The 27,367-nt window shown below is 43.8% G+C and overlaps 1 protein-coding gene across 3 annotated transcripts in view; it reads left to right on the top strand.

Annotated features, from left to right (window-relative positions):
* SLC18B1 (solute carrier family 18 member B1) overlaps positions 1–27,367 on the top strand; it is a 1,776,356-nt gene that overhangs the window by 865,662 nt on the left and 883,327 nt on the right. For all 3 annotated transcript variants that reach the window (XM_044063787.1, XM_044063796.1, XM_044063806.1), the window contains exon 7: positions 4,101–4,237. In XM_044063787.1, coding sequence (XP_043919722.1) covers positions 4,101–4,237 — 137 coding nt within the window. The remainder of the gene's footprint in view (positions 1–4,100; positions 4,238–27,367) is intronic.

Raw genomic sequence — 27,367 nt, 5'->3', positions numbered from 1 at the left:
CAGTAGTTATGGCTCACCTGAGATGTCTAGGATTCCAGGTGTTTCCTTATCTGGACGACTGGCTCCTCACTGCTACCACCAGCAACAACTTAGAGAGGCATGAGATTACACCATCACATCCTGTGCTCAACTAGACATCACAATAAACTTCGAAAAATCTGCCTTGTTGCCCTGTCAGTCTATTACATACATAGGAGCAGAGCTAGACCCAAGAAAAATGATTATAAAATTGCCTCAGGAAAGAGTTTCCATTATTTGACAACAGGTGTCACTTCTCCCGAGGAGCAAAAGAATTCAAGTCAAATATCTTCTTCAAGCTCTAGGGTCCATGGCAGCAGCCATTCTTCTTGTTCCCTTAGCACGCTTTCACATGAGAATCCTTCAGTGGCTTCTTTTCACACAATGGTCCTTCCAGGAATTACCCATGTCTCACATGATGCTAATTACAGAATCTTGCAAAGACACCTTTTCTGGTGGATGGTCTCCCCAATAGTGACTCAGGGCAGACCTTTCATGGAATCCCATCCGGTTGCCACAGTGACACGGACGCTTCCCTGATAGGGTGAGGGGGGGGATTATCTAGGGAAGATGGTCCAAGGCACTTGGCAACCTCATGAGTTCTACTTGCACATCAATGTCCTAGAGATGAGAGCGGTGCTGCTAGCGTTGCAAGCTCTTCAAGACTATCCCTGCCGGGACTATTGCAATATAGATGGAAAACATGTCAGTGGTTTGGTACATCAACAAACAGGGCGGAACCAGGTCTTACCCCTTGTGCCGAGAGGCCCTTAGACTGTGTCAATGGGCGATTTCCTCCCAACGTTTTCTGACAGCCACGCATATCCCTGGGACATCCAACGTAATAGTGGACAGGCTCAGCAGGGCTATCCTCATGCCTCACGAGTGGTCTCTGAAACAGGAAATTGTGGATCTTATTTTCCGCAAATGGGGCCAGCCTTGCTGCGATCTCTTTGCCTCTCCCCTCAACAACAAATGCAGCAGCTACTTCTCCCTTGTTCCTCCTCCAGGTCAGACACCCAGGGGCACTCTAGTCCATGATTGGCCTCAGGGACTCCTTTATGCATTTCCCCCTTCCCCCTAATTCCAAAAGTCATTCAGAAAGGAAAATCGTTGGGTTGCAAGATGATCCTCATTGTCCCCTATCGGCCTTGAGACATTTGATTTCCATTCCTTCATCCCCACCTTCTAGCCCAGCCTTGGATTCTGGACCCAGTACCGGACCTCTTGATTCATCAGTCAGGTGGGCTACACCAATCCCTCCAATCTCTCAAGTTCACAGCTTAGTTACTCCACTTCCAATCTTAGCCAGGCTCCCCAATATTTCCCCAGCAGTGTGTGATATTATTGTTTCCTCCCATAAGACAACTGCAAGGAAAGTTTATGCTGGCAAATGGAAAAGATTCTCTTACTGGGCAGAATCCAGGAATTTAGATCCTTTTACAGCTCCTATACACGAGATTTTGGATTTCTTAGCAGAACTGTTTCAATCTGGTGCAGCTGCTGCTACCATCAGAGTACAACTAGCTGCCATTTCAAATTTTCACATCGGAGTTTCTAACTCAAGCATAATGTCTCACAAACTCTGTAAGGCCTTCATGAGAGGTACAACTCTACTTAGACCCCCAGTGAAAGAGCCCCTTCCACCTTGGGATCTCAATTTGATTCTGGCCTTCTTGATACTGCCACCCTTTGAATCAGCAGCATCATGTTCTTTGAAATTTCTCTCTTGGAAAACTCTCTTCCTAGTTGCTATTACTTCTGCCAGATGTGTTTCAGGACTTCATGCACTATGTGTTCACCCTCCATACCTAGTTTTTCACAAAGACAGAGTTTCTGTGAGAACCAACCCATCTTTTCTGCCTAAAGTTTGTTCAGAACACAATTTGAATCAATCCATTGAACTTCCTGTCTTTTTCCCTAATCATTCCAACAAGACAGAATCCCGTGGTGGTGGTGCTGTGGTAGCATTGTCACCTCACAGTAAGACGCTGTGCGGTTTGATTCTCAGCTAGAGCGTCTTCTGCATGGAGACATGCGTGAATGGGCATACCTTCGTTGAAGGTTGTGCGTCAGGGCTGGTAACGCGGCACGTAAAAATCAACTACTGTGGCGACCCCTAACTGGGAAAAGCCAAAAGACACAACAACAACAAATTTCCAACAAGACAGAATACAGATTACACCAACTGCATGTGCATAGACAACTGCATTTCTATCTCCATAGAACTAAAGAGATGAGAAAATCAGATCAATTGTTCCTTTCATTTGCTAACAACAAACAAGGCCTTCTAGTTTCTAAAGTAACCTTGTCAAAATGGTTACCAGACACCATTGTCCATACCTACCATTTGCGACAAAAAGATCTTCCAGAAAAACCCAAAGGTCATTCAACCAGGTCAGTAGCTACTTCAGTAGCATTTCAATCTAGATTGCCCATAGATTCAATTTGTGCAGCAGCTACTTGGGCAGCTCCTCATACATTTATTTCTCACTGCAAAGTAGATGTTGTCTCCCGGGGCAGGGCTTCCTTTGGTTCCACGGTTCTGAAGAGTCTGTTCCAATGAGCCACCTAGGATTGAGGTGCTAGGGACGCTGTCCCATCCAGCAGGAATGAAGGCGAGATTGGACAACTTAACATAAAGAAGTTATGTACCTACCATAACATTCCATGTTAGTTGTCCTTCATCTCGTCATCCTTCTTGCGTCCCTCACCTCCTCCTCTCTTCCTTGAGGATTGCGAGGAGACTTTTCAATGGTTTCACTGGCTAACTTGTTTTATTAGTTGCTTCCCAAGCAAACCATGACAATTTACTGTGTATCCAGGTTTAATTATAATAATGGATTATCTTCTATGATTATGTCTAGTGTGAGCTATCTCAAACGAGATCTGGGTAGTTGATGCTGGGCATTCTGGGATAAGGGGTAGCCTCGAGCCAGTAAAGAGCTCTCAAGCTAGAGAAAGTGGCCGAGTTGGAGCAGAGGATCGGCTCCAAACCCATCCAGTAAGAAGGAAGGCGAGACGAAGGACAGCTAACATGGAAAGTTATGGTAGGTACATAACTTTTTTTTTTTCAGACAGTTTCAAAGATGAGATGAGACTTTTATGTTCCAGAAAACAGGACACAGATTTCCCCCATGAGGTGACTGCATAGCTCGGAGGAAAGGCATAATTCTATCATTATATCTAACACAGGTTGCCAAACTCTTCAGTCCTCATAGGGGAAAAATCTTTGTACAGTCCTGGGCTGAATCCAGTATTTTGTAAGGAGCCTGTAGACAGGGACATAACTGTCTTGCCAGACAGAGAACGTAAAGGTGTACAGAGGAACCTCCTTGAAGTTACTGGTGATTCCCTTAGTTTCACATGGATTAAATTAAAGGCTTTGCCTACTCCTTTAACAATCTATTGCCCAAAAGAGAGAAAAAACTGTTTGTGGCAAGAGCTTTTTAAGTGATTTGTTCAGTAAAAAAATGTTTACAGTATGTGGTGCATAAATTGCAGAACAAAATTTTCACCCCCTTGGCAAATATTTTTGACCACTGCTTTTTTCAATAACAATTTTTGGAAAGTACTGCTTTCCCTTATATTGAACCACTGAAAACAACCAATAAACTTTAACTTCAGTAACATCAACTTAGGGAAAGCATGATGTGTGTCCATAGACTTTAATGGATGCATAATCTCACATGTGCAGGGATGTGTCCATTAAAGCCTATGGATGCAGCTCACATTATTCCTTATTGACATCACTGAGTAACGCATCAAATTTATTTGGCTTGTGGTTTAATAAAAAAAAAGTTTGCAAAGTTTTTTATTGCAGCTCAAATAAATAATGGGACAAAGTTATGAGTGCGTAGCTGTGCTTAACTCATTAAGTGCTGCAATGTACCTAAGAGAATGAACAGAGTTTTCTTAATAAGTACCGACTCAATACTGTATGTCTGGGTAGGGTTGTCACACCTGTGAATTTAGCCTTATTACTTGTTGCAACAGGCTCTCATGAAGGTGAATTCACACTAAATCCTTCTGAAATTGTGGCTTTCTGTTAATGTAAACATTTCTTTTTTTTGTCTGTATAGATGACTTACCCATCAGAGAATCTTTCTGGGATTTATTTCGGATACCAAAAATCTCACTAATGTGCTTGGTCATGTTATCCTTAAGTTCTGCATTAACATTTCTAGATCCAACCATGTCCTTATTTCTGATTGAAAAGGTAAGCCGTATTAGAAGCTCTTGCAATTAGTACCTTTTGATTGTTATAATTTTAAAGATAGACTGTTTTGTATGGGAAAATGAAAACAAAATTTTGATTGATGTAAACAAATGCAGTGACATGCATTATGGACCAAATGATAATCACATGAATCATACTAATCTAGCCAAGGATGCAGAAGTCAAGATGGACAGTTATCCTGTGTGTGAAGCGAATGCCAGTCTTATCATTTGCAGATGCTTTTGCATGATTAGCGATAGGCTATGCTCTGTCTCATCTAGGGACCCATCAGTTATGATACCACTGTACAAAGCAATGTTTTTTCTACATTTGGAATACTGTGCCTCCTTTTGCATATACCGTATGTCTTGCATTAGAAGTTTAGAAGGAGTAGAGACTGTACTAAATAAACAACTTAACCTTAGTACTTTACTCGTATCGAATAGCTACCCAAAAAGTAAGCTGTCTGCACCATCAGCTATTAGAGGAAATTAATCATGGCATACAAGTGCTGGTAAGATGAGTTGTTTGCTACAGCCATAGCTATTATAAAGAGTCGGGCCTTACTGATCACTGTAGACAGAATTAAAAAAAATAAAGTTTTTTTTCTCTCTGAAAGTTAGAGTTTGGAATCGGTTATTGCTGAGTTTAAAACAGGCAACATATATGAACAGTTTTAAAGTAATATTGGATGTTTAAATATTGGATGTTGGTCTATCAAACACATGTACAAGCCTTATGACAAGATTTTGACACCTTTCTCTATTCAGGTTTCTTGAGGCTGTCCTCAAGCTTAACACTGTAACATAGTAAGAAAGCTGATTTTGCTTACCATTTGGTAACTCTGAAAGTATGAAGTTTTCCCAGTCTTTTAAGAACCTTGCAAGATTTGAAATTGAGTAGTTGGTTCTGGAAGGACTTTTTTTGTAACTGTTTTGATGTTAACTACATCTTTTAATCTGGAAGTTCAAAATAAAGGCGGGTGATCCTGTGGAACAGGTTAGCACAGACATGTGCCCAAGAAGTGTGTATGTATGTATATGCTTGCGTATTCTGTATTTATCAGGGTCCTAGATATTAATAACCACTGACAGCCTGGCTGATATGTATGTGTACTGTGGAGATGGCATGTTTATAATGCTGGCAGGATGGTGATAAAGTACCACAGCATCTCTTAGCATCCTGCCTACTTCAGAAAAAAACAAGATCTGTGTACAAAATTGCAGAACAATAAACAACTGTGCACAGCAGCACATATATTTCAGCCCCAGTAAACACCTTACAAACATCCATACACACACACACATTTTCCTGTTAACATCCCCTAAATGCAGAAAATTGCCACGAAAAGCAACTAAATGCATCAAAGCACAGGAGCCCTCTTTAAAAACAGAGCAAGTCCTACTATATTAAGTTATGCTAAAAATAAATTTGAATATTTTAGACTATGGCAGAAGGTCAGAACACATTAAAGTAAGATGCACTGTGCAAATTAAAAATATATGTGCACACTAAAACATGATAGTCACAATTACAAGAATGCCTCCAGAAACAAGAGTAAGCTCTATATTACACTGTTCTGTTAAAGCAAAACAGAGTACAACTTCTCAGAGAACTGTAAATTACAACTTACATTAAATAACATCTACCCATTTTGAAACATAAAAATAATGATGCTCATCTCAGAAGCGGCAAGTCCACCAGATGGTCCTCATATCAAAAGATGAAGGAAATCCCTTTCCCAACCACAGGGTAGAACTTTTGAACTTCCCAATTCAGAGTAAGAGATAAGTTCCAGCTTTCTGTAACTGTAATTAAAAAAATGAATTAGCATTGTCCTTCAGAGTCCTTCGTGATCCTTTGAGCAACCACTGGAACAAAGTGTGACAATTAATATACCTACCTTAATGCTCCAAAAGACAATAGACAGAGTCACAGGTGCACACATGTGCGCTCATGCACAAAAATACTCGCACAAAGCAGTGAAACCCCATCTGTGAGTCAGAATGTTCAGATGCCTCCCCCCCAGCAGTTCCCTGACATTACCTTCAACCCTGAGAAGAAAAATAAAAGAAAAACAACCCCTTTACTTGATGGAAGTAGAATTAATAAAATGGAGAATAAAATACTGGCTTAATATAACCTAACATACCTATACCTTGTAGCTGTCATATTTATGTATAAAATGCCTTTGTGTTTGAGTGTGTGTGTGTGTGTGTGTGTGTGTGTGTGTGTGTGTGTGTGTGCATATATATATATATATATATATATATATATATATATATATATATATGTATATAAGCTACATTTCATGTATATACACTGAATTTAGTTATAAGTTGTGTGTGTGTGTGTGTGTGTGTATATATATATATATATATATATATATATATATATATATATATATATATATATATAAATATATAAAATGTGTGTTTGAATTTAATTAACTTGGTTGAACATTTATGCTAGTGTGCATAATGTTGACACAAACTGATCGATATTATGCATGTTGACACATTATTGCATTCAGCAGTAATCTCAGCACATGCAAAAATTTAAAGAAAAAATACATAGCAAACATTGCTTTTTGCAGAGGGCAAGCCTCCTGTGCTCACCACGCCCTCTGCTAGTTATGTATTCTAACCCCAAAAATGCACAAGCCACAGGGATAGGGAATATTCCCCTACCCAGGGATTGTCGATCTTGCACACCTTGACTAAACAGATATCAACCAAAGTGCCATTCGGCAAAGGTATCAGCATCCGTGTGTGTGTGTGTGTGTGTGTGTGTGTGTGTGTGTGTGTGTGTGTGTGTGTGTGTGAGAATATATATTTATATGTATATGTATAATATAGGTTCCTATATATATATATATATATATATATATATATATATATATATATATATATATATATATATATATATATACATATACATATATATATATATATATATATATATATATATTCCGCACACATGCATATTGATATATAAAAGCAGCATTTAAATGAGGGTATATATGTATGTATATATATATATATATATATATATATATATATACATATATATGTACCGTGAATTTATGCATAACTTGAGTGTGTTTTTATGTGGGTGTGGTGTCTTTGTTTATGCATTTATATAATGCATGAAGTATGTGTGGATGTTTTTATGTATATGTGCACATGCACGCGCACACACACACACACACACACACACACACACACACACACACACACACACACACACACACACACACACTTTTAGCCTCGAAACAAAGTTAACCAGTATTACAGACTTTCCCTGGTTAACAAAAATCTTGGGAGATAATAGAAGAGGCGAACTAGCCACTATGCTTGTTTTTCAACAGCAGGAGCGGGAATGAACATCCAATGGTATTTGTAACATTGTCTCCTTGTGATTAGAATTTTTAGGCAAAGGTCAACCAAAGAAGATAATTCCTCACTTGTTGTTAGGACACTACATGTTACACTGTTAGTGATATAAATCAGCAAGCATGTGTAAGTACTTTGACAAAATAAAAATTATTTTTATATTTTTATTTTCAAGTTTTAACTAGCAGATATGAAGTATGCTTTAAAATGTTACACAAATAAGGTACTGTGTGTAACAGATGTCATTTGCATCAATGCAAAAGTAATAGTTTTTATAAGTATACTTTTTTTTGCAAATAAAAAGTAACAGTCAGTTTTTCGCATTTTAGTGGACATTCAAACACAAGACACAGTGACAAGACACTCTAGTGATCTACCTCCATAAATAAACTGTATGATACTCATTAAATTTAGTAGATATGAAACCTCTCTTATCATTGTTGATATCAAGAGCATTACAAAAAATTTGAAGAATTCTATCACATTTGTGAAAGAGCCCTTGAAGATAGGCTGGTGTCTGAAGCCAAAGGTAATAATAAATTCTTATTTAGCTATGGTAGAAAACTAAGAAACAAAAACTTGCACTGCTCTTAACTTATTCATAATGATGTTTCTCATTCTGACCTAACATACATTGTCAATTTGCTTATGAAGAAATTTAGTGCCAGTTTTACTCCTAAGACCACTGTCCAAACCCCTGAAATATGTGAGTCTTTTACTCCCCCAGGTACATGTAATGATCATTACTGAATGTGTTAACCAAGACCAAAACACTTCCTCCATGAGACTTGACAAAGTACCTGGTTACATAATTAACAGTGTTAAACATGCCCTTGCAGACACCCTCCTTAAACTGTTTAACTTAGGTTTAGCTACTGGTTTTGTCCTTGATGAGAGGTTCGGTGCTGTGGTGATGACCCTCCATAAGGGTAGACTTCCCACCAACTTGGTAATTATCAGCCTTACAAGCCTCATTTGCAAAGCCAAGGCATATATTACAACTGACCTCATAAACAAAGATGTCAAGAATCTTATATCAGACTTCATGCCCAACAGTTTTGCTCTATGAAGGGTAGATCCTGTTTATTAAATCTGATAAACTTCTTTTAAAGTGTTATGATGGCTGTAGAAAGAGACCATGCAGCACACATGGTCCATCTTGATCTGGCTAATGACACCATTCTTCATGCTGCCATCATACAGTAGCTATATGTTTTAAAAATCAACCCATATATACTAAGATCGATAGCAAGCTGACATAACCTACGTGATGCGAGTTGCAGGTGCCTCATCAGAAAATATGAAAGTTATCAGCGGGGCCCTCAGGGCTCGATGCAGGGGCATCTTATTTTTGGCTTTCACTTCTCAGATCTCCAAGCAGAGAGCCAAGATCTCTGACTAACAAAATTTGCTGGCAATTGCAAACTGTAGGTAATTATTCTCCCACCCTCTTAACACTCCAACCCACCAGAATAAACTTTCTGTATAAACTCTTTTTGTACTTAAAATGGCTTAAACAAAATGCTGAAAAGTGTAGTATAATTTCTTTTGGTGGACAGCACCTCCCCTCTTCATATTGTATAGACATCACACCACTACAAATTGAAAATGCAGTCAGGGACTTAAGAACTTGGGTTGATATGACAGCTGTTCTCAAGAAGTCCATTTTTTTATTTTTAGCAAAGCTAATTGCTAAAGGAATATCATTAAGATGTAAAGAGGTAATGGGTCCCTTACAGTCAGCTGATCAGATTAATTATCAGATAGAACTCCCCTTTTGGATGTATCTTAGTAAACAAACAGAAAGACCCTAAAGTCTCCTAACTAAAAAGATCACAGGCTTAAAGTCCCTGAGCTGCCAAGAGAGGTTGGAAGCTCTAGCATTTTATTCAGTGTCTTGAAGACTTTTGAAGGGAGAGTTTTTTCTTTCTTACTATACCAGTGTCCAGCTGTCCTGGATCTGTTGTACTTCTGCAAGTCCAATATCAACCATCAGCAGTAGAATCAGGGACCCAAATCTTCTCCAGATAAATAAAACACGGTAGAGAGAGAGGTTTATATCCCAGCATCTCGCAAATGTCTAGAATAAACTTCCCCTGTATTTTAAACACTGTGTGCGACGCACTGTTTCTCTTTAAAAACAGCCAGATGACTGAATGAGAATTTACTCTGGGATTGATTGCGATGGCCTTCATGAAGAAAGGAGGTACAGCATAAAGAAAGATACTGGCAAAGTGTGAGTGGATGTTAAGACACTGGGGCCTTGGAATATCTGTGAAATATTTAATTTATGATGTTTAAAGTTATGCAAATAAATTTAAAAGAGAATGTGGTAACAGGACACCACATGCAAAAAAAAAAATATTGAGCCTTCACTAACCTACTAAATGACTGTGTTTTTATACACATATCTTGTATTTTTTGTAAATTGATGCCAGTATGAAAAAAAAAGTAATTTGTTTATCCGTGCATTTTCTGATTACCAGCTTTATCCATTTCATTGTTGTAATGGAGCCAGGATGCCCATGCAAGTACATAGAAACACACACACTCACACAGAGAAAATGTTGAGTAGTCATTTCATCCGCCATGTGAAATGTTTGTGGAGGCGGAAAGTACTTGGAAACAGGATCAAACTTTTTGTAGAAAGTACGAAAACAGGCACTGTGGTATGTGATGGATGGGGTAATCTTTAGAGAAGGTTTAAGCATTTACCACAAGCAGACAGATGGTAGATGAATTACTAGAATGCTACTTCCCTAGGATGGTGTGTAAGATGGAGGGTATAACATAAAGCCATATAACAGGAGAAATGTTTAAGATACTTGTAATTGTACCAATGAACTACCTGGAACAAAGTCAGTAATCAAGGCCAACAGGATGTCCTTATCTGTAAGGGCACTTGGCTCTAGACACAAGGACATAATCTACTCCTGTGTCGGTCAATTAGGACTCATTTAGAGTAGTATGACCATGTTTTGAAGGCTGTATAGGGAAAAGGAAACAAAAGCAGTAATGCGAGTAAAGAGGAAAACTGCTAGGATGGTAAAAGGTAGTGGAGGGAAGTTAAACAAATAGAGACTATATAGACTAAGCTACCGTCACTAGAGAACAGATGGTAAATGGGAATCTGGGTCTTCAAAATTATTAAGGGGAATTATGAAGAACCCGAATTGTATAGGAAGGATGGTTGGGAGTAAAAAAAGGTCAGGCATTCTACTTTAAGACTGAGATGGGGCATATGCTATGGGTTGCTAAACTGAATAGCAAAATATTTAAAAAAGTTAGGGAATAAGTGGAACCTGTTGAGGGGAAACAGAAGGGAAGAGGCAGCTGTGGGGAGATGCTGTGCCACTCAGGATGTCTAGGCAGACATCAGGCTTTTTATGTATGCATGAATGACATCTGAAATTCAGTTGCAGAAATGAGGCTTGAAAGCAGAAGTATAGGAAAGGAACACACAGATGGCAGAGAAGCAGAAAAAAAATGGAGGAGGAGGAGAATCAGAAATCATTCTGTATCACATGGCATAAAAGATAGTAGGCAGTGTGAGCGAGAAACAAGGAGAGCTGCTGCAATACTGAGATGCATAGGAAAGGGCTTCTCAGTAGTTTTTTTTTATCCTTTGTAGATCTGCCGTCATCTCATTGATCTGGTAAAAACTGAAGGGCTTTGCCTTAGTGTTTAAATATCAAGTGTGGCAGACTCAGTTAATGTACTGTTGTTTAAATGTCTGCATTATAATGAAGTTCAAAGCTTGTTAATACATTATTTTGTTGTCAGGTGTACACTTTGTAATGGTAATGAGTTTCTGTAGGCACATTGTGTTTACAAATATAAATAGGCCTTAATGGATGAACTGTGTCTTATGAACATGAATAAAGAAAAGCAAAAATTCTGCCTGTCGCATTCATTAGAAACATATGATCTGATGTCTATTTTCATGCTGTCCTCAACTGATGGGTTTAGATCCAATCCCTCAGATCTGACATGGCCGCTGCTAAAGTTCGTGGCAATCTGAAACTCTCGAGATTCTCCTTTACCCATAATGCACCAACCTGAAGTACCTCAGATCTCATTTGGCACTTTACGTGAATGATGTGGTTTATCTTTACTCTTGAGCGGCAATTAGATAAGTGTTAATATTTTATATATATATATATATATATATATATATATATATCAAAAACTTAAATATTACCTAACTTTTCTTGGTTCTTCCCTTAGCTTTTCGTAAAGTTGGTACTCTCTAGGATACTATTGTTAGTATTGTCTTTTCCTTTTATTAATATTGTGCAGGTGTACGTCTTAAATATTATTGCTAGTATTAAATTTCCTTCTACACTTTGTGTAGCTCATTTTAATTGTTATTGTTGGTAATTTTTCTGTTTCTTTCCTTCTTTCCTTAAAAAAAAAAAAATATATATATATTATTACTTAGCTTATGGCTGTTTGTTGGGCTATGGCAAAAAAGGCCTAGCAGGGTTTAAAAAATGCAGAAAGAGTGGGCATAAAATTTCTCTATCAGATGCCCACACCTTATGTGTATACTGCCTGGGACCATTGCATCTTCAGGAGAATTCCTCTATGTGCCACAGATTTAATCCCAGGGCGCTTGGTGAATGGAAGAACAAGTTCATCTTAAAAGGCTTGCTCCCCTCTGCTTTTAGTGAAGCTATATCTGAGATTCCACCAAATCTAAACTACCAAAAACGTATCTGAAATTTACAGTTTCAGAACCTTCTAAGAAAAAACCCAAAATGGATCTGACATCAACCTCAGATCTGAGAAAGAAAAAATGGTGGATCTAATTTCCACTGATCCTATGAAAAAAGATTCAGATCTGACCACTTTCTCAGTTATTTTTCTGCCTAGAACAAGGTACTCTCCATCTGTAGATCCAGTCCCCTCAAGAGTACTCTCACCTTTCTTGGAGAGACCCAGTTCAATATCCTTAGTTTCAACTTGCTCTTCCAGAAGATTAGCAGAGGAAGGTGTGGAAAGAGTGGTGCAGAAGATCCTTGAAAAATTATATGGCTCTGCTTACTTGTTTGCTGTGGGATTTGAAGTCTTCTTAAGACACACAGTCTTGCTGTGCTGTTTACTGCTGAATCAGAGACACGTAGCTCTGCATGACTCCATCTGTAGTCTCTTTAAAGCACCAAGCCTTTCAAATTGCGCACTGATAAAGAAATATATTTTGCAGCTATAAGCACAGTTACAGATAACTTATTTTGTAACACACCACATGTAGTCTGTCAGATTTGTAGCATATATTTACAAAGTTTTCCTTCATTACAGATATGAATGATGACTTCTACAAAATACCTCTCTCTGTCCTTCTCTCCCATAACTGAATTACTACAATAGCTGTATGCAGAGCTAGTCACGCACACAAGAGATTGTTATTTCCTTTTGGTATATTTTTCTGGCCTTCTATGGGAAGTCACATAATGTCTGTTTTTAGACTTTTCTATTGTCCTTTTGTGATTTAAGCACTTTTGCTGATGTGAGGATGCCATTCTGAAAGGAAACATCTGTATAAGCTGTTCCTACTGGAAAAACATCACGTATTGCTGAATTTATAAAAAAGGATGTCTGTTAATAGATATTTGTTCTACAAACATGAGAAAATCATGTAATGCTTGATGTAATGGGATCCTATCTCGCCTACATTCACAACATATGGGTTCGGCGCCGATCCATCGGCTCCGACTCGGCAACTAATACACTAGCACGAAGTCTCTCATTGGCTGGGCTACTCCCTATCCCAGGATGCACTACACCTGCTTCCCCAGATCTCGTTTGCCGCTTAACAAGCTGGACGTGGTCTCGACTTGGCTGGAGCTAAGTGGTTATTTTACCTTTTTGGTCCTTGACTTAGGGAATTTTTGTCCATATTAACCAAACAGCTGTTTTAACAGCTATTTCTTGCTATTTCTGATTGTTGAGTGCTTGTTTCTATTGAGTGCTTGTTCCAGAAATTTATTTGTTCAGTCGGGCAAGGCCCGTTTAAGTTAGAGGGCCTTTGCCCTATCTGAGTGCTAATTGTTTTTATTAACCTTTGGTTAGTTGTTTTTCGGGCAAAGCCCGTTTAAATTAGAGGGCTTTGGCCCGTTTAATTTGTTTAAATTGTTGTGAGGTAACTTTCACTAGTACTCGCGCCAGTGTGTCTCGCGCCTTTCTGTTGGCGCTTTTTGTGTATACTTGTTGTGGTAGTTTTTCTTTAGAGTTTGTACTGGTTGTGGCCTGTATCATGTCTAAGGAACAAAAATCAGGCTTTAAAAAATGCACTCGCTGCAAATATAAAATGGCCATTACAGACAGTCATTCTGTTTGTGTTTATTGTTTGGGGCCGAAACATCTGCAAGAGACTTGTAGCGTCTGTCATGCGTTCTCATCTAGAGTTCTTCAAGAACGCAAGAACAAATTAATATTGAAAGGGCTTATTAAGCCTTCTTTTGAGGAAGCTTTAGATCCTCCTGTTGCTTCCAAAAAGAAAAGATCGTCGGCTCCGACAAGTCCGTCGGAGCCGACTTCTAAAAAGACAAAATTGACCTCTTCTTCCTCGGCTCCACTGACTTCGGGGCCGAGGGTCGAAGAGTCTGCCTCGATACCTCCTACCTCGGCTCCATTGTCTTCGGAGCCGCAAGTTGGAGTATCGAGAGGTGAATCACCTCCATCGGTTCCAATGGCTTCGGAGCCGGTGGAAGTGTGCAGCTCAGACTCTTCCCCCTCGGCTCCGAAGAAGGCTCCTTCGGTGCCGATGGTGGTCCATGCGGTGGTGGAGTCGGCGCCGATAGCATTGGAGCCGTTTCGGAGCCGGTCCCCTTCTCCATCGGAGCCAAGAGGAAAGTCTTCTCGATTGTCTACCTCCTCTAAATCCTCGAGACTTTCAGATTCGGACCTGGATAGGGTTTTACAGAGGCTATTCCAATCTCCAGTGTTTACTAAAATGGTCTCGGCTCCAGCACAGTTTGCTTCGGAGCCTATCCCTCCTCCAACACATTTGATTCCTCCTCCAACCTCTTCGGAGCCGTTGGAGCCGGTGGTGGTGGAGCAAAGCGGAGCCATACGGTCGGAGCAGAGACCCCTTCGAGATCTCTCGGTTCCGACTGTGCTTCCTACCCTGTCCTCCGGTTCAGGGTTTGGTACTGCGACCTCTTCAGCCGGGCCCGAGGGGAACACTTTGGGACTGGGTGCTTCGGTGCCTAGTCTTCCTCTCGGAGCATCGGCTGCTGGAATTCCCAGTGCCATCGTGGCCTCTAGACCAGTGACCTCCTTGGATTCTGGAGGTCCGCCTTTGAGGCCATGAGGAGCGCGCTGGCCATGCCTTTGCCAGTTCAGCAAGATTCTACCTCACCATCCCTAGATTTGGAGACTGGTGCCTCTGTTGTGTTGCACCCCGGCAGCGGGGCCCCAGGGCCTGAGGATACCCCCATCGGGGGTCCCTTCTTCCGGGTGGTCCGTCCGAAACTGCTTGGACGAACCCCACGGAAGAAATTGTGTAAGAGGAAGCACGTAGACTCCCAAGATGAGTCTGTTACATCGGATACTGACCTCGATGACGCAGAAGGGTCCCCCAAATCATCTTCGGATGATATCTCCTTCTCGGATATCTTGGAGATTCTGAGACAGAGAGGTGACTGGCAAGCCAAAACCCCCTCAGCTGAGGAGTCAGTCTTCCTCAAGGCCTTTGGGGCCCAGCCTTCCGCCTCCTGGGTGTCTCCGTCCTTCGATGAACTCCTTGATTTGGTTTCTCGAAGGGCGTGGGAACACCCTGATTCTGTGGAACCGGTGCCTGCGAGGCCCAATAAATTTTGTCAGCCCCAGAAGGAGTTTCTCACAAAGGGTGTTCCTGTAGATGCTTTGGTGGTGGCTTCTGCCACACAGCAGGACGTGGCAGAGGCTTCGACGTCTATTCATCCTCCTAATAAGGATTCTAGGAGCATGGATAGGTAATGGAAGCATACCCTCTCTTCAGCGGCCTTTGCCTTCACGGTCGCTGAACTACTTATGTCATTTTACGAGGCTCCAAAGGGATCTTCTCAAAGAGCTGAATGACTCTCTTGTTGGTAACCTACCTGAGGCGCTGGCCCGACTGTTGGCGCAGATGACTACCCTCTTTTCTATTGTTAACTCGTCCATGAGGGTCATTTCATATGCGGCGAAGGCGAGTAGAGCAGGAACAGGCGTTGCCCTCAGGAGACAAGCCTGGTTACACTTGTGTTCATTCACGGAGGCCTTCAAGTCTTCCTTCGCCGGCCTTTGATGGGTCATCCTTGTTTGGACCCAAGGTGAAGGACACACTAACTCGTGCGAGCAGGAGGGCAAGACTTTGACTGCCGTTGGGGCCCGATTTTCCGCTCCTTCTAGGCCTTACCGCAAGGCTGGGAGAGGAGGAAAATGTGGTTTAGAAAATCTCAAAAGTCTTTCCCTACTCCACCCAGTGATTCCCCTCCAGAGGCAGGGGATTTTGGAAGACGCCGCCCAGAGGAGGCAGAGGCCCCGTAACTCTGGAGACCCGCGATTCTTTGTGGTTCTTCATACAACCAGCGTTCCTGAGTTGTTGCCCGACTGTGCAACTCGAGCCAGTCGGGTCGCTTTGGCGCACCCACAAGCTTGGGAATCCATCACAAGCGATCAGTGGGTGCTTCGCGTTACGGAGGATATATCATCCCTTCAACAAACCCCCTTTCTTTAAGGAAATCCCGGACGTACCACCCAGTCAGCGGGATCAGGCAGCATTAGAAGTTTCAAAGCTGCTAGAAAAAGAGCCATCCAGCCTGTCCCCATCGACCAGATCGGATCAGCAACTTACTCAAAATTATTTTGGTACCAAAAGACAGGGGACTTCAGGCCCATTTTGGACCTCAGTTCATTGAATCGTTTCGTAAAGAAGTCCAAATTCGAATGGTCACTCTTCAATCTATTCTTCCTTTGCTGGAAAAAGATGCATGGATGTGCTCCATAGATCTCCAGGGCGCTTACTATCACATTCCCATAGCTCAAGAGTCCAGGAGACATTTACGCTTCCACCTCGGAGTCAGTCATTTCCAATTCCGAGCACTGCCCTTTGGTCTCACCACAGCCCCCAGGGTGTTCACCAAGTGTCTGGCAGTGGTAACTGCTCACCTGAGAAGTCTGGGATTCCAGGTGTTTCCTTATCTAGACGACTGGCTCCTTACTGCCACCTCCGAGCATCTACTACTCCAAGCGCTCAGAGCCACGTTTACCTTGGGCCATTTCTTGGGGATCACATTCAATTTGCAAAAATCTGTACTACAGCCTTCTCAGCATATTACTTTCATAGGCGCAGACTTAGACACAAAAAGAATGCGCGCCTTTTTACCGGCAGCAAGAATTCAGATCTTACAAGATCAAGTCAAATCCTGCCTCCACTTACAAAGAGCCCCGGCCCATCGGATCCTTCAACTGTTGGGCTCGATGGCGTCGACCATACTTCTAGTTCCCTTGGCCAGACTTCACATGCGAATTCTACAATGGCTACTGTCGGTTCAATGGTCTTATCAGGAACTTCCCTTGAACCACTTAATCATAATCATGGAAAGTTGCCGTCGAGATCTGCATTGGTGGCTTCTCCAATCAAATCTCGACCAGGGGCGACCCTTTATACCTCATTGTCCCGTTGCCACTGTGACTACGGACGCCTCCCAGGTAGGGTGGGGGGGTCATTACCTGGACAGGTCGGTCCAAGGCACATGGCAGATCCAGGAATCGCATTTGCATATCAATGTCCTGGAGATGAGAGTGGTACTATTGGTACTCCAAGCTCTCCATCAAGCTCTCCCACAGGGCCCAATTACTATCCTATCCGACAACATGTTGGTGGTGTGGTACATAAACAAGCAAGGTGGAACCAGGTCTTACCCACTATGCAGAGAAGCCATGAGACTTTGGCACTGGGCGGTAGCTACCAACCGTTTTCTGATGGCAACACACATACCGGGGAAGTCCAATGTGATTGCGGACAGATTAAGCAGGACCATTCTTTTACCCCACGAGTGGTCCCTCAACCAGGGTATAGCTGCGAAAATCTTCGACAGATGGGGTCTTCCTTGCTGCGACCTTTTTGCCAGCCCTCACAATGCGAAATGCAGAGAGTTCTTCACACTGTTTCCTTCTCAGGGACAGATTCCCAGGGATGCTCTGACTCACATTTGGCCCCCCGGTCTTCTCTACACCTTCCCTCCGTTCCCCCTCCTACCGAGGGTGATACAGAAGGCCATTTACATGGAGAGCGAGATGATTTTGATTGCCCCGTACTGGCCTCGTCAAGTTTGGATGTTAAGTTGTCAATCTCGCCTTCATTCTTGCTTGATGGGTTCGGAGCCGATCCCTCGGCTCCGACTCGGCACTTGCTAAGCTCGAGAGTCACTTTTACCAGCTCGAGGCAGCCCCATATCCCATGATGCAAGGCGGTAAGTACCCAGATCTCGTTTGCCGCTTCGCTTATGAGGTCCTCCTTTTACCAGCTCCTGGTAAGTGATTCACTTTATTAATATTAAAGCCCCTTTTTGTTAAAAAACACTTTATTATTAGTTATAAGTTAATTATTTAGATTTCCTGACAGAAAATCCCTGTCTCCTTTAATATTTTTTAGTCAAACTTTACCCATCCCATCCCCTCCCTGTTAGGGTGTGTGTGTGTTTATTTTTAGGAATACCTTTTGGTATTTTCTTTGATTTAAGTTTTTTGACTGGTGTGTGTGTGTGTTTTAAGCACCATGTCAAAGGAGAGGGTCTCAGGTTTTAAGAAGTGTGACTCGTGCTGTCAGAAGATGTCTCTGACAGACGGTCACACTTCTTGCCTGTATTGCCTGGGGCCTCTTCACCTGCAGGACTCCTGTGCTATTTGTCATTCCTTCAGCCAGAGAGTCCTGCAGGAAAGAAACAAACTGATTCTTAGGGGCCTTCTTAGCCGGAGGGCTCTCCGGCTAAGTCGGCTCCGTCAAAATCAGTTAAATCTTCCAAGGCCCAGGCTTCTGTGTCTAAGCCTGCGGCCTCGGCTCCGACTTCGTTCAGTCGAGATCGCTCGGCTGGAGCAGATTGTGGCTTAACAAGGGCTTCGGCACCGATGGCTATCGGTGCCGAATCTGCAACGACCGCCGGTGTCGGCTCCGATCGGTTCCGACACCCATGTGGCACAGGCATCGGTGTCGGCTCGATCGGCTCCGACACTGTTACTTTGGTGGCTGTATCGGCTCCGGCTGGAGCCGATACATCGAGGCTTCCTGTCGGCTCGAAGTCGGCTCCGACAGGATCTATAGTATCGGTTCCGATGGCTCATTCCAGGAAGAGGTCGAGGTCTCCTTCCTTGGAGCCGATACTTTCGGCTCGGCTTCACCTCTTCTTCGAACGGAGCCATCGGAGCCGATCTTCAAGGTCATCCAGACTGTCAGATCATGACCTAGAGAGTGGTCAGTAGATTACTTAAGTCACAGGTACTGGCCCAAATGTTACATAGTCCGTCTCAACAGGCGACTGTTGGTCCACACCCGTTACAGTTCCTCCTTCAACTCTACCCCAGAGCTTGGAGTTGGAGTCTTCGGAATGGTTACTGCTACGGCTGGAGGACGGATACCCCTTCTGTTCCTTCAGCCTCTACTCTTATCTCCTCTTCGAGACCTTCCTTAGAGGGATTCGGTGGTCGGGCTTCCATGGTCTCCTCCGAGGGGGTGAGTGGCATCGGACCCTTGTCCGAACCCGCTCTTCCCCTTGGAGCCTCGGCCTTGGTGAGCTCTGCTCCGACATCTGCCTCGGAGGCTTCCCTTTCGGTGGTCCCTGGAGTTCCTAGCTCTTGGCGGGTTCTCTCGGACCTGCCTGGGAGGGGAGCATTCGAGGTGATGAAGAGTGTACTGGCCACTGGTATCAGTCAGCAGTCTGTTCCCGTAGCTCCTCCCTCTATAGTACCTGTTGACATCTCTGCCACTTCTCTTGCTACAGGACCCAGAGATCCTCCGCCTCAGGTTTCCCCATTGGGAATTTCCCCCTCTTCCGAGGATTCTCCTGATGTTTCGGGAGATCCTCCTAGAAAGAGGACTTGTAAGAGGAAGCATGTAGACTCCCGGGTCTGTCACTGGATACTGACTTTGATGAGTCAGAGGGATCCCCTAGATCCCCCTCTGAGGATGTCTCCTTCTCAAACATCCTAGAACTCCTGAAACAGAGGGGAAACTGGCCCACCAACAATCCCTCTGAGGATGAGTCAGTTTACCTAGAGGCGTTTGGATCTCGGCCCTCCACCTCCTGGGTGTCTCCGCCTTTCCACCCCCTTATGCAGGTTATTGCACGGCGTGGGCAGCTCCTGACTCTGTAGAGCCAGTGCCTAGGAGGCCTTCAAAATTTATCACTGCGCCGTGTGACAAGCAATTCCTCACTAAGGGTGTCCCGCTGATGCCATGGTGGTGGCTGCCACCAAAAGGAACTTGCAGATCCTTCCGTGCCCGTCCATCCTCCTAATAAGGACTCTAGGACCATGGATAGGTGCGGTGGCGGATGTTTTCCTCAGCGACCTTTGCTATGCGTTAAGCTGAATTACCTATGTCACTTCACCAGACTCCAGAGGGATATCCTTAAGGAGCTGGGTGAGGTAGTTCAGGATCCTACAGCTGCAGGGGCTCAAGAAAAATTGCTTCGCAGCTTGGAACCCTCAATTCCATTGCAAACTCCTCCATGCGGCTAATATCTTATGCTGCGGATGGAGCGAGTAGAGCCGCAGGTACAGGTGTGGCTCTTAGGCGTAAGCCTGGATGCGGCTATGTGATTTTCTTGGATCCCTTTAAGGCGTCCTTCACAAATTCTCCCTTTGATGGGTCAGCCTTGTTTGGCCCTCAGGTGAAGGAAACCTTGACCAGGTGCGAACAGGACGGCAAGACTCTTTCTGCTGTTGGAGTCCGTTTTCCACCCCTTCTAGACCTTATCCCAAAGGACAGAAAGGTGGGAAAATGTGGTTCCGTAAATCCCAAGGAGTCACGCCGGATTCACGTGGTCAATTTACCCCTAGAGGCAGAGGGGGTAACAACAACAGGCGCGCTCTAGAGGCAGAGGGGTCCGAAAAACCAGGGAAACAGGGAGCCTCTCTGACAAGCCTTTTCAGCATCCCTGAGGTGTTGCCCGGCTGTCCCTCCTTGGAGGCAGTCGGGGGAAGATTATCACTGTACCCAGAAGCCTGGCATTCCCTCACTCAAGACAGATGGGTACAGTCGATCATATCCAAGGGTTACATAATTCCTTTCGAGGAAAGTCCCTTCCCCTCAAGTTCCCTTCCAGATGTACCACCCGGTCTAAGGGAAATTGCAGAGTTAGAAGTCTCAAAACTACTGCAAAAAAGAGCCATTCAGCCAGTTACAATAGACCATTCAGAGCCGGAATCTACTCAAGGTTCTTTTTGGTCCCCAAAAAGACGGGAGACTGGAGACCAATATTGGATCTCAGCAGACTCAACAAGTCTGTCAAGAAGACAAGATTCCGAATGGTCACTCTTCAGTCAATTCTGCCCTTTTTACAGAAGGACAACTGGATGTGCTCAATAGATCTTCAGGATGCGTACTATCACATCAAAATTCACAGGCGCTCCAGGAGATTTCTCCGCTTCGGCTGGGGTCCAGTCATTTCCAGTTCAGAGCCCTGCCCTTTGGTCTCACTACAGCCCCCAGAGTGTTCACCAAATGCATGGCAGTGGTCACGGCTCACCTGAGACGTCAAGGATTCCAGGTGTTTCCGTATCTCGACGACTGGCTCCTGTCAGCCACCACCAGGCATCAGCTTATACAAGCCAGGGATTACACAATAAACCTTTGTTCTCATTTGGGCATCTCAATCAACTTCAAAAGTCATCCTTATCGCCCTGCCAGTCTATTACCTTCATAGGCAGACTTAAACACTGTTCGGATGTCAGCTACCCTTACAGATCAAAGAGTTTCAGACATTCAGAGTCATGTCAGGATCATTCTGGCCAGCAAGAAAGTACAGGCCAGAATGGTTCTAAAGGTATTAGGTCTCATGGCTGCGGCCATTACTCTTCTTCCCCTGGCTCGATTCTACATGCGCCTTCTTCAGTGGATGCTGTTCACACAATGGTCATACCAGCAACTTCCAATCGTCACCAGATTCTGGTGACACAGACATGAAAGAGCATCTTGCTTGGTGGATCACATCGCCTCAGGTTCACCAAGGCAGGTACTTTGTACCCCCATCCCCGATAGCCACTGTCACCACGGATGCCTCCTGATCGGGTGGGGGTCATTATCAGGGCAGGATGGTTCATGGGACGTGGCAGCCGTTCGAGTACCATCTGCACATAAATGTCCTGGAGATGAGAGCAGTGCTTTTAACGTTGCAAGCCCTCAGCGACTTTCTTCCCGTAGGGACAATTGCAGTCCACACAGACAACATGTCTGTAGTTTGGTATATCAACAAACAGGGCGGAACCAAGTCCTACCCCTTGTGTCGAGAAGCGCTCAGACTATGGCAATGGGCGATCTCCTCTCATCGGTTTCTGGTAGCAACGCATATCCCTGGGAAAACCAACATTGTAGCGGACAGATTGAGCAGAGCTATTCTCATGCCTCACGAGTGGTCTCTCAAGCAATCTATAGCGGAAGAGATTTTTCTGGAATGGGGTCGTCCATGTTGCGATCTTTATGCTACTCCCCAAAACAGCAAATGTCCAGAGTTCTTCAGCCTCTTCCTCTATCAGGCCATCCCCCCAGAGACGCTCTGACCCAGGATTGGCCCCAGGGACTTCTTTATGCCTTCCCTCCATTTCCTCTGATCCCTCAGGTGATCCAGAAAGCTACCGTTTTGAGAGCCAAATTGATTCTCATTGCCCCTTACTGGCCTCGACAAGTTTGGTTCCCGTTCCTCCATCATCACCTTTTGGTGCAGCCGTGGCATCTGGACCCAGTGCCAGATCTTCTGATTCACCAATCGGGTCAGCTGCACCGGTCAATCCCTTCTCTCAACCTCACAGCATGGTTGCTCCACTTCCTTCCTTAGCCAGGCTTCCTTTGATCTCTAACCCTGTTAGAGATATTATAGTAGCTTCACTAAAATCCTCTACCAGGAGGATTTATACAAGCAAATGGAAACGTTTCTCTTATTGGGCTAAGGCCCAGAATATTGATCCTTTTACTGCCCCTGTTCAGGCAGTCCTGGACTTCTTAGCGGAGATTTTTCATGCAGGCTCCTCTTCTTCCACAGTCAGAGTTCAATTGGCTGCTATTTCCAATTTTCATGTCGGGATAGCAGATCATAATATTATGTCCCATAGGCTCTGCAGGGCCTTCTTGAAAGGAATTTTCCTACTAAAGCCTCCAATCAGGAATCCTCCTCCTCAGTGGGATCTAAATTTAGTGCTGACATCCTTGATTCTTCCCCTTGAGCCAGCTGTTTCTTGTTCCCTGAAATATCTTTCTTGGAAAACTTTATTCCTAGTGGCTATTACATCTGCCAGGAGGGTGTCTGAACTTCATGCTCTTCGGTTCGACCCCTATTTGGTTTTCATAAAGACAGAGTATCTTTGAGAACTAATCCAACCTTTTTACCTAAGGTCGCTTCAAAGAACAATTTGAATCAATCCATTGATCTCCCTGTATTTTCCCCTAACTATTCAGATAGAGCTGAACAAAAGCTACATTATCTTGATGTCCACCGTCAACTTAGATATTATTTGGACAGAACAAAAATTTAGAAAATCTGATCAACTTTTTGTTTCCTATGCGGATAATAAAAAGGCCTTCCTGTTTCTAAAGTGACCTTGTCCAGATGGCTTTCTTGGTCATCTCTGAAATTTATCGCTCAGGGAAAACAGCTGTGCTCAAAACCTAAAGCACATTCAACTAGGAGCTTAGCTACTTCCACAGCTTTTCAAGCTAGACTTCCTTTGGACACTATTTGTGCAGCGCCACTTGGGCCCTCCTCACACTTTTGTTTCCCATTACAAATTGGACTTGGCCTCCAGGGACAGAGCCAGTTTTGGCTCTACAGTCCTCAAGAGTTTGTTCCATTGAGCCACCCAGGATAGAGGTGCTAGGGGCGGTCCCATCAAGCAAGAATGAAGGCGAGATTGACAACTTAACATTAAGAAGTTATGTACCTACCATAACGTTCCATGTTAGTTGTCTTCTCTGCCTTCTTTCTTACCCTCCCTCCTTCCCCCTGGCCTGGACAGACCTTGTTATAAGAAACTGTTATGCTGAAGACCATTCAGACCTGGTCCTTCTTCCATCTGTAAGTTTTCTTTCTTCCTTTGGGAAGTATTTTATGCTTGGTGCTATTGCCCTTTGTCAGCAAACGAGATCTGGGTACTTACCGCCTTGCATCATGGGATATGGGGCTGCCCCGAGCTGGTAAAAGTGACTCTCGAGCTTAGCAAGTGCTGAGTCGGAGCCGAGGGATCGGCTCCGAACCCATCAAGCAAGAAAGAAGGCGAGAGAAGACAACTAACATGGAACGTTATGGTAGGTACATAACTTCTTATTTCCTTTCCTACAGAGGCATGCGATAGAAGGTCCATGGTTTCTGGATCCGGTGCCAGACCTGTTGACTCATCAGTCAGGACGGCTTCATCCGTCTCTCAGGTCCCTGAAGTTGGCAGCATGGTTACTCCACTTCCATCCTTAGTCCGAGACAATGCTCTCTCGCCGGACGTGGTCCACATACTGTCTTCTTCTCATAAACCTTCCACCATCAAACTTTATTCCAGTAAATGGAAAAGGTTTGCCTTCTGGGCTCAAGAACGGGGTATAGATCCTCTCACTGCACCAGTATCGGAGGTTCTGAATTTTTTGGCCTCCCTTTTTCAGTCGGGCTCTTCAGTTTCTACCATTAAGGTTCAGTTAGCGGCGATCTCTAATTTTCATGCTTCTTTTGAACCTTCATTGATGTCTCACAAACTTTGTAAGGCGTTCCTTAAAGGGGCTTGGCTCCTTAGGCCTCCTTTATCTCATCCTGTTCCCCCTTGGGATTTGAATATGGTTCTTGCTGCCCTAACTGCCCGTCCTTTCGAACCAGCTGCTTCTTGTGATTTAAAATTTCTGTCTTGGAAAACGGCCTTTTTAGTAGCCATAACATCTGCTAGGCGAGTTTCAGAACTTCAAGCTCTTTGTTCTGATCCTCCCTATTTGATTTTTCACAAGCATAGAGTTTCATTGAAATTAAACCCTGCATTTATACCAAAAGTGGCCTCCTCTTTCTGTATGCAACAAACTATAGAACTCCCTGTCTTTTTCCCAGAATTCTCTAACAACGCAGAATATACCTTGCATCAATTGGACGTACATAGACAACTGCGTTTTTATTTGAATAGAACGCTCAAGCTGAAATCAAATCAATTGTTTGTTTCCTTTGCAGTGAACAAATTGGGTCAACCAGTAACAAAAACCTCCATATCTAAATGGATTAAAGATTGTATCATTTTTATTTATTCACAGGCTAACAAAGACCTCCCTTTCCAGTCAAGGCTCATTCTACCAGGGCAATGGCTACTTCGTAGCTTTTCACTCCAAGTTATCAATAGATGATATTTGTGCTGCGGCAACCTGGACTTCTCCGCACACTTTCATTTCTCATTACAAATTGGATGTGGTTTCTCGAGGCAGAGCTTCCTTTGGTTCCACAGTTCTCAGGAGTGTGTTCCAATGAGCCACCCAGGATGTAGGTGCTAGGGCTGTCCCATATGTTGTGAATGTAGAGATAGGATCCCATTACATCTTTTAGTTATGTACTCACCATAACTTGGATGTATGGGATCCATCTCACTACATTCATAAGTACCCACCCTCCTTCCCCCTTCCATTCGGATTTAGAGGAGCTGTAGTCTCTTTTCTTGGAGATTTTTCTTGAAGAACTTTAGTTGGTTATAGTGACTACTAGTTTTTCTGTGTTTGCATGGGTGTATGAAAGCGAACAAACAAGATCTGGGGAAGCAGGTGTAGTGCATCCTGGGATAGGGAGTAGCCCAGCCAATGAGAGACTTCGTGCTAGTGTATTAGTTGCCGAGTCGGAGCCGATGGATCGGCTCCGAACCCATATGTTGTGAATGTAGGCGAGATGGATCCCATACATCCGAAGTTATGGTAAGTACATAACTAAAAGTTTTCCAGTATTGCTTTGTTAGGCATTTCCTGATGCTGTGAAGAGAAGCCTGTCTGTTATACATATAGTATGAATGCACATTGTAAACTCTATACATATATTCAAGCAAACTTTTTTTTTCAGCATATTTACAACAGAATTTTCAGCCTTATATTCATAATATCTAACAATCCTCTCAACACAGAGTCAGATAAGTGTCCTACTGGCTCCTACCACTTCGGGTCAGGGGGTCTGCTCTTCGTCTACACCCCCACTACAAATTCCTCCTCTGATTCCTTCTACTCTCTCAGGTCCTTGGATCCGGGCCTTCCAGCTAGCCAGATAGCAATATCTTTGGATCCAAAGCTTACTCTTGAGTGCTCTTGTCCAGTCAAATCCTGAGACCTCTCAGAGCTAAAGCTTCCCTGTCAGCTCCGAGGTGTTGTAGTAAATTCCGAAGTTGTCGGAGCCATCACTGTACCTCAGAGCCTTGGCATGAGGTAGCTCAACTCTGGCTTCTGCCTTGGGGAGATTGCCTTCAGAACAGGAGGGGACAGTGGTCCAAAAACTTGTCTTTCTGGATCCGAGATCATTTCCCTGTCTCGAGTGGTCTGCTTTTGAGGCTATGGAGAGAGTTTTGTCTGCCTCAGCAGAACAGATAGCTTCAGCTCCCTTGGGTATCGAATTTACAGCCTTGATGTTTCTGCGCATGGAGTCTTGCCACTCTTTTCCACAGGGACAGCCAGTATGAGAGCCCTAGGCTTCCCAACAGGGTATATTGATTTGTTCTGACACCTCCCTAGAGCATCCCAGTGACCCCACTGAGGAAGTCCCTAAGAAGAAATCATGTAAGAGGAAGCACTTAGACTCCCCAGAGGAGTATCACAGAAGATACATACTTTGATGAAGGGTCCCCACGGTCACCTCCTGAGAATGTCTCATTTGGAGATATCCTTGAAATCCTAAAGCAAAGCGATTGCTGGATGCCTGGCAACCCTTCATCCAAGGAGTCTGTATTCATGGAGGGTTTCTGTACTGGTCCGTCTATCTCCTGTGTGACTCCATCCGCCGACAAGCACATTGATTTGATCTCTCAGCGGGCATGGAATGAACCCAGTACAGTTGAACCCATACTTTGGAGACCAGACAAGATTATGGCACCGCCTGTGGACAGACAGTTTTGGGAAAAGAGGTGCCTGTTGATGCCATGGTCATGGCAGCGGCCATCAAAAAGGAACTTGCCGAAGAGAGTTCCACTGATGTCCTTCAAGAATGCAACTGCAGTCATAACATATGGGTTGTCCTGCCTCAGGCAGCCGGATTCCAAAGTCTGGGTCCGACGTCGGCTGATGTCGCCCTTCTCTCCGGCGTCAGAGCGGCTGGAGTACATAAGCATCAGCCGACGCCATTTTCTTCAGTCTTTCTTGCCGCGCGGTGCCCGAAGCAGAAGCAGTTCGCAAGTGCCGGTCGGTCAGCTCCTGTATTCTTCGATTCCGAAGTCATCAAAAAAGCTAAGTACCCCGTTGGGGACCTTTTCTTGCCTCAGCTGATGTCAGAAATTACTGAAAAAGTTAACAATTGTCTTTCTTGTGGTAAACAAATACCTCATAAGGATTTCCACTCTTACTGTCTTCCTT

Source organism: Protopterus annectens, chromosome 1.part0 (genome assembly GCF_019279795.1).
Source record: "Protopterus annectens isolate FY-2018-M chromosome 1.part0, PAN1.0, whole genome shotgun sequence".
In the NCBI taxonomy this organism is placed as follows: domain Eukaryota; kingdom Metazoa; phylum Chordata; order Ceratodontiformes; family Protopteridae; genus Protopterus; species Protopterus annectens.
This window is presented reverse-complemented; position numbering and strand designations above follow the sequence as displayed.